Genomic DNA, 12,026 nt, shown 5'->3' with positions numbered 1-12,026 from the left:
CAGGGCAGGGGCATGCAGAGCCTGGCCTGGGAGTTCCTGGGAGCAGCAGGATTATGTCAGCTCCAGCCAGGCCCTGGGTCCTGGTGGGCAGAGGGATGCGTCTGTCTGGGTCTGTCTCTGGCATGGTGCCAGGCCTGAGTCATGCTGTTCTGCCGCCAGCTCCCTTCCTCCCCGCTCACCTCACTGCACTGCGCTGTGGCTATAGAGCCCGCCCTGGCCCCGCCCTGGCTTTCGCTACATCGTGTGGCCCTGGGTTGGCATGAATGGAAGAGGGCCAGGGGCTGCCTGTCCTCAACCCCTTACTAAGAGCCTCCCTCTCCCGATACTGAGGCCCAGTTAATTATAGCTCTGACCTAAGTGCCCTGTGACGCCACACCCGGCCAGCACTGCCCAGGAGACCCAGCAACCAGGTAGGAGAGGCCTGAGGAGACTTCCTATCCGTGGGGCAGGGCCGGGGCTCAGCCTGGTGTAGGAAAAGAACCTTGAGGATCCTCCTGTGCTCTGAGGGCAGGTGTGTGCTCTGTTGGCCTTACAGGCCCGTGGGTTGTGTGGGTTGCAGGTTCAGGGTGGGGAGCCAGGCTGGTTTAGATGGGGCACCTGAAGCAAGGCAGGAAGTGGGCACCAGGTGCCGGGGAGACAGCAAGACCTGCCCTGGAATTGGTGGCTTCCTTTCCCCGCGAGGTGCTTCTGTTCCCTAGGTCCATGTTTCAGCCATGCTCCCTGTGGAGGTCCCCCTGTCCCAGCTGGGCCCCCCAGTACTGCTGCTCCAGCTGCTGTTGCCCCCAACATCTGCCTTCTTTCCCAACATCTGGAGCCTTCTGGCTGCCCCTGGCTCCGTCACTCACCAAGACCTGACTGAAGAGGCTGCACTCAATGTCACCCTTGAGCTCTTTCTGGAACAGCCACCCCCAGGCCGACCGCACCTCCATATAGAGGACTACAGGGTGAGCAACCCTGTGTCCTCTCTCACCCTTAGGTTTTACAGTTCCCCGGGGTTTCTCAGAGGGCCCTTGTTAAGAGGAGGCTCACCTTTGACCTGCTCATTTCCACACTCCTCCCTCTGCAATTCTGGTCCTGAAATTCTGAGTCTCCCCCCCCCCCCAAGTCTTGGAAAAGTCTGTACCAAGGGGGATGTGGTGGCATACACGGGTAACCCCGGCACTTGATTAAGGAGATCTGTGGTTAGTTTAAGGCCAGCGTGGGCTACACAGTGCCAGGTCAGCCAGTCCAAATCTGCTGCTCCCTCGTGGGACCCTTCACCCTCTATTCCTACCCAGCCTTGAGTGCCAGTTGCTAAGGCACCTCAGGGAGTGGTAGAACCCAAGCGGCCTCTGGAGTCTCTTTCCCTAACCACCCTTGGCCAGGGCCGGACCCTCCTCGCCGATGATATCTTTGCTGCCTACTTTGGATCAGGGTTTTCTTCCCGGAGGTTCAGAGCGGCTTTAGGAGAGGTGTCTCGTGCCAATGCAGCCCAAGACTTCCTGCCAGCTTCCAAGAGCAACCCCGACCTGCACTTCGATGCTGAACGGCTGGTCCAGGGGCGCACTCGCCTGGAGGGGGCCCTTCGGGAAACCCTGGTGGCCGCCAGAGCACTAGAGTATACACTGGCCCGACAGCGTCTCGGGGCTGCACTTCATGCCCTGCAGGTGACTCTCTGAGCTTTTAACCTGCCTTCCCCTCCTCCAGGAGGATGGAGCGCACCCCTCCTAAGCTGGCACTTCCTCTGTCCTGCGGGAGTGACTACAAAGGGGAGACAGACCGAGAAGAAGACCAGGAGGTGGGGGTGTTAGTTTAATCCTAGGGATCTCCCTAGAAAGTCTGTGGCTTAGACTCCAAGACAGAAAGGCTGGTGTGCGTCCATTTGAGCAAAGCTCTTTTCTAGACCAGGCGAGCAGGAGAAGCAGGGGGGACACACTTTCTGGGTGGGGACACCAGCTCAGGGTGTGTGGGCTGCAGGGCAGGGTGTTGGGCTCTGGGTGACATATCAAGATGTTGGCCCTGACTAGATCATATCCGTCCTTGTTCCCCCTTCGTTCTCTCCTGGGGACCAGGATTTCTATAGCCACAGCAACTGGGTAGAGCTGGGGGAGCGGCAGCCACACCCTCACCTCCTCTGGCCAAGGCGGGAACTCTGGAGCCTGGCCCAAGGTATGGCCTTGATCCAGTCTAGAGGTGGGAGCTCAGGGAGCCTCCTGTCCTCATGCACCCATTACCTTGTGGAGTCTCAGGATGGGGTGGTGCTTTATCCCCGCAAGGGTTGAGCTTCCTCAGTCTAGCTAATGGCTACACGGGTTCTGTGGCTTTCTCGGCCAGACACAGGGAAGCATCCAGGACCAGCTCAGACCTCAGAGTGGTCTTGCACGTGGCCTTTTCCACCCACCCATGCCAGCCTTATGGCTTTCTCCCGAAGCTCCATCTCACTGGGAGCTGCATTCTGTCCACTATACAATCATGGCCTGCCTGTGTTTCACAGGGAGCAGAATCCCCAAAGGATTGTTACCCACACTGTGGATTGTGCACATCGGGCCCCAGTCTCAGATGTCCAAATGCTGACCCTGAGGTTTAGTGCAGGAAAACCTGGCCAAGGTGTCTGTGGCCTTTTCTGTCTTTCCAGCTGAGAGGAAGATGTTAGGGATTAATCCGGCAGGCTGAAGCTCAGATTTCAGCCCCTGCCCTCTGTTCCCAGTGGGCGATCCTACCTGCTCTGACTGCGAGGGGCTGAGCTGCCCTGGGAACATGTTGAACTTGACAATGCTCACCTCTGGCTACTTCGGAACGAATCCCCCCAAACCTCCAGGTACCTGATGTGAAAGCTCCCAGAAGGAAGTCACTTTCTTTGACTTTAACACAGGGTCCTGGTTGTATCCCCGTAGGAGAGGGTGGTATAATAAACAGAACGGGTGGATGAAGGCTGAGGTACAGAGAGAGAGACTCTGATGACTCTAGATGTACACAAAATGTCACTATTTCCTGATGCCCTCATGCTGAGGGGTGAGAAGGCCACACCAGGTCAGAAAGGGTCCCCATAGTCTTTAGTAGGCACTGAGCCTTTGACCCTTACAGGCCAGATCTCTTTCCTTAATCTAGGGAAATGTAGCCATGGAGGTCGTTTTGACCAGAGCAGCTCCCAGCCACCCCGGGGAGGCATCAACAAGGACAGCACATCCCCAAGCTTCTCCCCGCACCATAGGCTGCACCTCCAGGCTGCAGAAGTGGCACTGTTAGCTTCCATCGAGGCCCTCAGCCTCCTGCGAAGCCGCCTGGGAACCAGGGGGTTCTCCAGGTGGGTGACCTCGTGGAGACGGGTTCCCTGATTGGTCAGTGCTCCTGCCTGTGGGAACTGAGGAGCTGGGCACTGGGGACAAGAGCAGAACCTTCGCTGAGTCTCTGACGTGAACCACAGGCTGCTGGACATCACCCCCGCTTCCAGCCTGAGCTTCGTCCTGGACACCACAGGCAGTATGGGCGAGGAGATCAATGCAGCCAAGATCCAGGCTCGACGCATAGTGGAGCAGCGGCAAGGCAGCCCCATGGAGCCTGTTTCCTACATCCTGGTGCCCTTCCACGACCCAGGTAGGGGTGGTCTACAGGGATGGTGGAGGGAATGAGGGCCCAGGACAGAGGCTGGAGACCTCCAGTGAGGAGGTGGGCCCAGGGCCATTCTACCTGTTGTCCTGAGTGAGCCTCATGGGTACCTGTGTCCGTGGAGAAAATAAGTAACTGCCTCCACTGTCTCTAAAATGGTAGGGGGCGGGGAGGTTTCACAAGTCCAGTGCCTGCTTAGGCACGTGCCTCTGGCTTCCTTAGATTTCTGTGCTAATATACCTTTTGGGTTCATTGTTTAAAAATGTGGGTGTCTGTTTCGCCTTCTTCATGTTGGTCTGCACACACACACACACACACACACACACACACGCACACACACACAAGCACACACCCACATGCACACACAGACAGACACACATGCACACACAGACACAGACACACATGCACACACAAGCATGCACGCAAAATGCGCATACATATACACTCACACACATGCACGAGCACAAACACACACATGCACACACACACACATATGCACACATATGAAGGACAGGAAAGGGTGTCAGACCCCCCAGAACTTGAGTTGCAGGTGGTCCTTGAGTTACCTGATATGGAGGAGAACTCAGGTCCTTGCAACAGGGCAGGGACAGCAAGCCCTTCCCCGCTGAGGGCTCTCCAAGTTGCTCCTGAGGTCAAAGATGAAGGAGGGCCTGTTGTGTGGGGAGGTTAGAGATTACTAATCCTACTTCTTTATCCCCCTGAGCCCAAAGTCAGCTTTCCTGGCCGGGCCCCACTAGTCATACGGCACCCTTGGGCTGCTTCATCATCCGTGAAATGGCCAGTCCGTGCCTGTTTATCCTCCTGGTCGAGAACTCCTGCAGGGGGTAGTGTCTGACCTTGAGTAGGGACTTACTGTGTGCTCTGTGGACAAGTGAGTCGATAATGTGTTAGCACTGCGTCTGGGCCCCCTTCTATGCTTTACAAATGCATGGCTCCTTCAGCTCTCCCAAGGAGCCTCCCCGGTGAGTACAGTCCTTTTCTCTCTCGTTAAACTTTAAAGGTGGGGGCTGGAGAAATGGCTCAGCAGTTAAGAGCGCTTGCTACTCTCACAGGTCCTGCGTTTGAGTATTGTTATCCCCTTGGGAAGGAGGCTCACAGCTTCCTCAGCCTTGTATTCTCATTCAGCTGACTTTCCTTTCTGCCCAGGGTTCGGCCCTGTCTTTACAACCAGTGACCCTGACAGCTTCTGGCAGAAACTCACCGAGATCCATGCCTTGGGAGGTGGAGATGAGCCGGAGATGTGCTTGTCTGCCCTGGAGGTCTGACGGCTCCTTCTCCTGCCCCTCCCTCTTATCCTGCCCCTCCCTCTTATCCTGCCCCTCCCTCTTATCCTGCCCCTCCCTCTTATCCTGCACTTCCAGACCCTGCCACCAGGGGAGCCAGAGCTACACACCGGCTCCCTTGTCTTCTTGGGCAGCCTCAGTTCCACCAGTTTCCTTCCCGGGTTGCTCCCTTGCTCTCTGCCCTCCCTTGGCTCTACCCACTCCCCTGTTACCACCATCTTAAACATGAGCCTTTATTTCTCCTTGACAGCTAGCCCTGCTGCATACACCTCCCCTCTCAGACATCTTCGTCTTCACTGACGCCTCCCCCAAGGACGCTTTTCTTACCAACCGGGTGGAATCCCTGACTCGGGAGAGGCGCTGCAGGGTGAGCACAGTGTTAGCAACCTGAATACGGGGAAAGAGGGCGTCCTCACGAAAGGTCACCCCACATCTTTAACATGCTCCAGAGTGGGAGGCCACGCCCTTAGCAAAACTGAACTGAGCATACTGAACGGGTCCAATAAACTATTCAAAGAACCGGTGATGAGGGTCTCTGTAGACACCAGCGTGGACTGAAACCAAATGAAGCAAGAAGGTAGCAGTGTTGTTTCAAGCTTCTAGAATCTGACCCTGGGCGGTTTATTTTAGGCGTATTAAAATGTTCAGTGCAACTCTGGGGAAAGAGTTCCTGGAAAAATATCACCACGAAGCTTTGGGAAGAGCATGTGACCTCTTCCTTAAGACTGGGAAACATTATTCAAGATAAAGAAGGCCGGGGGCTGGAGAGATGGCTCAGTGGTTAAGAGCACCGACTGCTCTTCCAGAGGTCCTGAGTTCAATTCCCAGCAACCACATGGTGGCTCACAACTATCTGTAAAGAGATCTGATGCCCTCTTCTGGTGTGTCTGAAGACAGCTACAGTGTACTTATATATAATAAATGAATAAATCTTAAAAAAAAAAAAAAAAGATAAAGAAGGCCTAGTGAGGGGTTGGGGATTTAGCTCAGTGGTAGAGCGCTTGCCTAAGAAGCGCAAGGCCCTGGGTTCGGTCCCCAGCTCCGAAAAAAAGAACCAAAAAAAAAAAAAAGAAAAAAAGAAGGCCTAGTGAGGAAGAGTCTGGGATAAACAGGGCAGTCTGGGTGAGACCTGGCCCTACAGTTAGATAGCACAGGGCACGGGCTATGAACTTCGTCTACTCCCACTTCCCGGGAGGATAGACATCTCTTCTGTGGAGGAGACAACCATTCCTGGTTTCTGTAGAGCTTCTCTGTGAACACAAGGACCTTTTCTGTCTGCCTCGGGCAAACAAGGGTGGGCTTGGCTCGGTGGTGTTTACATCTGAGGCCCTGGGTCTAATCCTTAGTGCAACACACAAGAAGTAAATGCCAATATAGACAGAATTCAAAGCAAAGCTGGGAAGTGAATCTCAGAAACTCCCTCTGAAACATGATAAGTGTTCTCCCACCCAGCACATCAGTGGGGGTGGGGGGGGGGAGACAGCTCTAGAAAAAGTGGGGCTGAAAGACCTTCATTAGCCAAGGCAGGCTGAGGTGCTTGGCTACACCAAGTACTGGGTTGTCACTTGGCCACAGGTCACGTTCCTAGTAACCGAAGACCCATCGAGGGCTCAGGGTCGAGGACGGCGAGAGGCCTTGTCTCCTTCGCGCTTTGAGCCGTACGAAGCAATAGCCCTGGCATCGGGGGGAGAGGTGATCTTTACCAAAGACCAGCACATCCGGGATGTGGCTGCCATTGTTGGGGAGAGCATGGCTGGTCTGGTGAGTGAGTAGAGGCCAGAGGGATCCATGCCATTAGCCAGAGCTGAGGTCCGAGATGCCGTGTGCCTTCTTAAAGGAGTTCTGACAGAGTTCAGGAAGGGACTCTTCTCTTCCCAGAGACCCATGCTTCTTACCATCCACCCTGCCTTTCATGTCAATAACTGTACGCTGGCCTCTAGGGCTGCAGTAGAAAATCAGTTTTTTGTTTGTTTGGTTGGTTGGTTGGCTTTTTAGATTTTTTTTTTTTTTTTTTTTTTTTTTTTTTTTTTTTTTGGAGCTGGGGACCGAACCCAGGGCCTTGCGCTTGCTAGGCAAGTGCTCTACCACTGAGCTAAATCCCCAACCCCTAGATTTGTTTTTGAGACAAGGTCTCATTATGTAGTCCTGGCTAGCTTGGAAGTCACTCTGTGTAGACCAGGCTGGACTTGAACTCACAGAGATCTGCCTGCCTCTGCCTCCCTGGCATTGGGATTAAAAGTATGAGCCAGCACACCTGGTCTTTCAGCATCTTTGAAAGCGGAACAAGAAAGATGGCCTCATTCTAAATCCCTCACCTCCAGCTGTGTCACCAAGCACAATCCCTGGTCCGTCCAGTGCCCCAGCGCTGACCTCCCTCCTCCCTGTGTGAGGCAGGCCTCCTCCCTGTGTGAGGCAGTCCTCCCATCTCCCTCCTCTGCCTTTGCTCCCCCTCCCCCATGCTTTCCCTCGATCTCTGCTTTGGTCCCGATCATATCTCCAGGTGACTCTTCCCCTGGAGCCTCCCATCTTCACCCCCGGGGAGCCCTGTGTGTTCGCTGTGGACAGTCTGCTCTCGCAAGTCACAGTCCGAATGCACGGGGACATCAGTGGCTTCTGGATCAAGAGCCCTGCAGGTACTCTCTGACATGGGGCTCAAGGCAGATCGGAAATCCAAGAGTGGAGAACAGGAGGGGGACTGTGCAAGAGAGAAAAGAATTACCTCTTGTGACAGTGTCTTGTCCCCATCCAAGGATTGTCCCAGGGCCCAGAGGAGGGCATAGGTCCTCTGGGCCACACTCGTCGCTTTGGGCAGTTCTGGACAGTGACCATGACTGACCCTCCTCAGACAGGGTCTTGGGAGATCCAGGTAGCAGCTGAGGGAACCCCCTGGGTGAGAGTACAAGGTAAGGAGAGAGGGTTCCTGGGCACAGCAGTGGTGAACAGTGGTGGCTCTGGTCCTCTCAAAGTCTCAGACGGTTTCCTCTCCCAGCCCAGACCTCTCTGGACTTCCTGTTTCATTTTGGGATCTCTGCAGAGGATGGACCCCACCCTGGCCTCTACCCCCTGACTCAGCCAGTTGCAGGTACAGTGCTGTTCAGCGACCTCCGCCCCCTTGGTCCACTGCACGTGTAACTGTGTGTAAATGAACACGTGTGTCTTGTTTGATGAGTAAGGAACACTAACATTCCGGCCTGATGGGCTTCACGTGGCCACCCATGACCCTGCCCAGTTCGAGAGGAGACCAGTCATTCCTCTTTCCCTGCACCTCCTCCAGCTTCATGTAGACCAATGTCTTTGCCTGTCACCTCAGGTCTTCAGACCCAGCTGCTGGTAGAAGTGACAGGGCTCGTATCTAGACAGAAACTTGGAGATGGCCAGCCACAGTTTTCCCATGCTGTCCTTCGAAGGGTCCCAGAGGGCACTCATCTGGGCCGGGTGTCCTTGGAGCCCGTGGGACCCCCGGAGCGAGGCCTCCTTGCTGCCTCGCTACCGCCCACACTGCTGTCTGTCTCTGTACCCTTCTCCCTGGAGCTGGTTGGCCAGGATGTAGGGGGACAGTGTCTGCGGAGGTCTGCTCCCCAGCCTTGCAGTGTGGCTCCCGTGCTTCTGGAGGTGAGGAGACCTATGGGCAGGGCTGGGGAGATTAGAACCAGCTATTCTGACCTGCCCTTCCCTACAGCTCAGTGGCCCGCCAGATTTCTTGACTCCGGGCAGCAAGGCCCCTCTCAGCCTCCGAGTCGCCAGCTTCTCTGGCCCCCAGGATGTTGATCTTAGGTCATCCGTGAACCCTAGCTTCTCCCTCACCTCCAACCTCTCCAGGTGAGTCTTCTCTGCACCTCTGCTTGGGTTCTGGTTCCACCTAATCTGTACTTCAGGGGCTGGGGCTCAAGGACGTGACCCTCAGACCTCAATCCTGTCCTATGCGTGCTTCGCCCCCTGGCTGTGACGCACCAGGAACCTTCTGTCTGACTTGAGGCTGTCCACTCTTTCAGGGCTCGCCTGGGACTGAACGAGTCTGCCTGGGGACGCCTGTGGCTAGAGGTCCCAGATTCAGCAGCCCCTGACACTGTGGTGACTGTGACTGTGACTGTGACTGCAGTGGGTCAGGGAGCCAGCCAGGTGCCCCCAACCCATGCCTTCCTCCAGCTCCTGGTGCTGGCCCAGTCCTCAAAGGTGAAGTGCTTCCTCCCCCTCTTCAGCTGCCAGAGCCGGTGGGTGGAGGCTCAGCACTGGTCACCTTCTCTCTCCTCTCCACAGGACCAGCTGGAGGACCCCACCCACTCAGCTGCCCCTGTGCTGCCCCCAGCCACCCCCGCCCTGCTTCCTTCCACTTTGGTGACTCGGGGCAGAGCTGGGAGAAGGACAACAGGCAAAACCTGGTGGGGGACAGTTGGAAGTGTGCTGTTCCTGCTAGGCTGCACTTCCTGGTAACACAGGGACAGGGCATCGGGCCCCATTCTCAGTCTGCCCTATGGGTGGGATGCTCACATGGCTTCAGAGCCCTGCCCTGCCTACCTGGTGTAGGGATTTTTTTTTAAAGATCTATTTATTTATTATATCCATAATGTTCTGCACATATATATATAAATATCTGCATGTCAAAAGAGGGTACCAGATCTCATTACAGATGGTTGTGAGCCACCATGTGGTTGCTGGGAATTGAACTCAGGTCCTCTGGAAGAACAATCAGTGGTCTCAACCTCTGAGCCATCTCTCCAGCCCAGGGATTTTTCTTCTATCACATTTGTCCCTTATCTTTCTTTAGACCAGACTGGCCTCACAGACCTGCCTCTGCGTGTCTTCCTACCGCAGGGATCAAAGGCATGCACTGCCGCTGCCTGGCTCCTTTGTCTTTCTAAGACGAGTAGACTGGTGTGCACAGGTGGTACAACTTGTAGTCCCTGTAACAGGAAGGACTGCTGCTGTGAGTTCAAGGCCAGCCTGAGCTATGAGACCCTAGCTCAAAAACATCAATCAAACACACACACACACACACACACACACACACACACAGGATTGGGATCTAGGATGATGGGTTTCCCTTGGGGTGCTTTTCCTAACCCCAACGGGAACCAAACCAAAGGCTTTCCTTTTCTCTCTCTCTCTCTCTCTCTCTCTCTCTCTCTCTCTCTCTCTCTCTTTTTTTTTAAACGCTTTTTTTTTTTTTTTTTTTTTTTTTTTTTTTTTGGAGCTGGGGACCAAACCCAGGGCCTTGCGCTTCCTAGGTAAGCGCTCTATCTTTTTTTTTTTTTTTTTTTGAAGAGAGCTGCTGTTTATTCCAGAAGCAGAGCAGGGCAGGGGCACCAGAAAGTACAATTTTCCTTTAAATTCCAGGGCAGCTTTTTTAGCTTAGTTTTGCTTCAGGCTGAAGGAGAGTCTCCTGGATCACGCCTCCTCCCCAAATACACTGAAGAAAGACAGGGCTTTGTACGTGGCATGGGGGAGAGGGAGGGCAAGGGACGTCAAGGAAGTGCGGTGGACACTTTTAGGAGTTGCAGGAGCACTCTACTGAGTTGTCTGAATTTCTCAGCCTGGAGCCACTGGCTGCTGAATGAAGATTAAATAGATGAGGGGGGCAGGGGCAGGGGCAGGGGACTCTGACTCCAACCCCACTCCTTACACCAGTGCAGGGAGGGGAGGGTTTACACAAGGGTAGGCCCCTTTGCTCCTGGTGGGGGAGCCTGGCTGATCACCTCTCCCGTTCGATGGCTGACTCCTTTCTGCTGCTTTGACAACTCCTGAAAGAGAGAGAACCAGCCTGGCACCCGCCACTCACCCTGTGGGTTTGTCAGCCAGGGCTCAACACCCCTCAGCTTACCCATCGCTGCCACAAGTTCTCTGCCTTGGCATTCCCTCCTGGCCCTGGGCTGCACAGGAATCAGCTTTTCCAGTGGATACGGGCAAGGCCGAATCAACCTGACTCCACAAGCCCCCTCCCCGAAGTCTAGAAATTAAGAACAATAAACTCACCTTCTGAATCAGACTGCGCAAACAAGCATTCACCTTTTGAATCCTGGTTAGCTGAGGGGTGGTGGTCTCTGAGTGTGAGTCCATCAGAAAGCCCTAAAGGGGTTGGAGGGTGACCTTGTGCTGGAAACAGGTCCTTCTGCCACCTCTTCACCACCGGCCTCTCTCCTCATCAGAGACCCTCCTTCCAGAACCCTTCCAGACAGATGAAAAAGCCAGCCCTCCCTCTCTACGTCTACCTCTTAACATTTCAGTTCCTTTCAAACTGCCTGGAACCCTCCCCACCCTACCCCGACTCCTGTTCCTTATGGATCCTCTCTGACCATCCCCTGCCCTGTAGAGACTCCCAGGCCACTCTCTTGCTCTCTGTGGGGTGCTCAGATGGAGTCCCTCTGAATGGAATGCAGACTGGCCTCTTCCAGCACAATGAACACTGGTGGCCATCCTGTCATTCCAATGCTATTCCAGTTCATGAGCCCTGCCTGTTAACCCTCCCCTTTCCAGAGCAGACAGTGAGGTCCACATGCTCCCTGCTTCTCCCTCCCCAACTCATGCCCAGATGGCTGCCCCCTACCTCACCAAGGGCCCCCAGCTGCAGCTGCCGTTGCTGTGTTTCCCTCAGACGGTCTGCAAACCAGGCTTGGCTATGCTCCAGCAGCTCCAGGCCCTGCCACAGAGCATCTTGTTCCCTCTCCAGAGCCTGCATCATCTGCAGCTGGCTTAGACGAGAGACACAGACCAAAACTTCTCACTATTAGCCGGATCCTAGATATGGTGATCTCACTATCTGGTCACTAAGGGTGAGGTCGGACTCTCCACTGAGGACTTCAACGGCAAGGGACACAGGGAGAAAGTCTGTGGGTCCTCAGAGTTGAGAGGAAATATATCAAGGGCAGATCAGGGGAGGGGATGTCCTAAGACCGAGTTGGTCTAGTACTCACCCAGAGGAAGAAGTTCTGGGCCCCTGGGTCTTGACGGCTTGTCCCCAGGGGTAGCAGCAGAACAGTGTAGGGCGCTTGCACCAGGGGTAGTTCACCAGGACCTGGGCTCTCCATGGCTCTCAAGTGGGAAGGGCGGAGCCAGGGCTGGTCCCTCCCCAACCCATCTTCTACCCATCCTGCCTTGTCTTTTAGCCTGTGAGGCCAGGAGAGTCCTTAAGGCAAGAGATTG

The 12,026-nt window shown here is 54.9% G+C and overlaps 2 protein-coding genes and 1 long non-coding RNA gene across 20 annotated transcripts; 1 reads left to right on the top strand and 2 right to left on the bottom strand.

Moving 5' to 3' along the window:
- The first annotated feature begins 223 nt into the window (after nucleotides 1-223).
- Vwa7 (von Willebrand factor A domain containing 7) lies at nucleotides 224-10,907 on the top strand. 15 transcript variants are annotated; one of them, NM_212499.2, is given in 19 exon segments: nucleotides 224-410; nucleotides 699-944; nucleotides 1,365-1,646; nucleotides 2,052-2,148; nucleotides 2,687-2,797; nucleotides 3,088-3,283; nucleotides 3,404-3,573; nucleotides 4,753-4,865; nucleotides 5,140-5,256; nucleotides 6,465-6,650; nucleotides 7,390-7,522; nucleotides 7,640-7,792; nucleotides 7,879-7,971; nucleotides 8,200-8,501; nucleotides 8,569-8,708; nucleotides 8,882-9,062; nucleotides 9,147-9,997; nucleotides 10,044-10,070; nucleotides 10,149-10,907. In NM_212499.2, coding segments are annotated over 16 exon segments (2,679 nt in total). In that variant the 5' UTR covers nucleotides 224-410; nucleotides 699-713; the 3' UTR covers nucleotides 9,321-9,997; nucleotides 10,044-10,070; nucleotides 10,149-10,907.
- On the bottom strand, nucleotides 3,125-4,888 carry LOC147998529 (uncharacterized). The gene is made up of 2 exons (XR_015645562.1): nucleotides 4,808-4,888; nucleotides 3,125-4,256 (listed from the first exon to the last, which is right to left on the bottom strand). It is a non-coding gene; the product is annotated as an uncharacterized LOC147998529 (long non-coding RNA).
- Sapcd1 (suppressor APC domain containing 1) lies at nucleotides 10,149-11,929 on the bottom strand. 4 transcript variants are annotated; one of them, NM_001004069.2, is given in 4 exon segments: nucleotides 10,149-10,627; nucleotides 10,860-10,952; nucleotides 11,431-11,571; nucleotides 11,798-11,918. In NM_001004069.2, coding segments are annotated over 4 exon segments (444 nt in total). In that variant the 5' UTR covers nucleotides 11,912-11,918; the 3' UTR covers nucleotides 10,149-10,531.
- Nucleotides 11,930-12,026: the final 97 nt, after the last annotated feature.

Source organism: Rattus norvegicus, chromosome 20 (assembly GCF_021556685.1).
Source record: "Rattus norvegicus strain SHRSP/BbbUtx chromosome 20, alternate assembly SHRSP_T2T, whole genome shotgun sequence".
Taxonomy (NCBI): domain Eukaryota; kingdom Metazoa; phylum Chordata; class Mammalia; order Rodentia; family Muridae; genus Rattus; species Rattus norvegicus.
Note: the sequence above shows the minus strand (reverse complement) of the source record. Positions and strands in the feature narration are given on the sequence as shown.

Bases quoted from the DNA above. Each gene is read 5' to 3' on its own strand.
- Vwa7 (XM_087597343.1), top strand. From the start codon at position 714: ATGCTCCCTGTGGAGGTCCCCCTGTCCCAGCTGGGCCCCCCAGTACTG. The intron at 3,284-3,403 runs GTGGGTGACCTC...CGTGAACCACAG, and splicing joins GGAACCAGGGGGTTCTCCAG to GCTGCTGGACATCACCCCCG. The intron at 8,709-8,881 runs GTGAGTCTTCTC...CCACTCTTTCAG, and splicing joins CTCACCTCCAACCTCTCCAG to GGCTCGCCTGGGACTGAACG.
- Sapcd1 (XM_087597952.1), bottom strand. From the start codon at position 11,911: ATGGAGAGCCCAGGTCCTGGTGAACTACCCCTGGTGCAAGCGCCCTAC. The intron at 10,953-11,435 runs GTGAGGTAGGGG...CAACCCCTTTAG, and splicing joins GCTGCAGCTGGGGGCCCTTG to GGCTTTCTGATGGACTCACA. The intron at 10,628-10,859 runs GTGAGTTTATTG...TCTCTCTTTCAG, and splicing joins TGCGCAGTCTGATTCAGAAG to GAGTTGTCAAAGCAGCAGAA.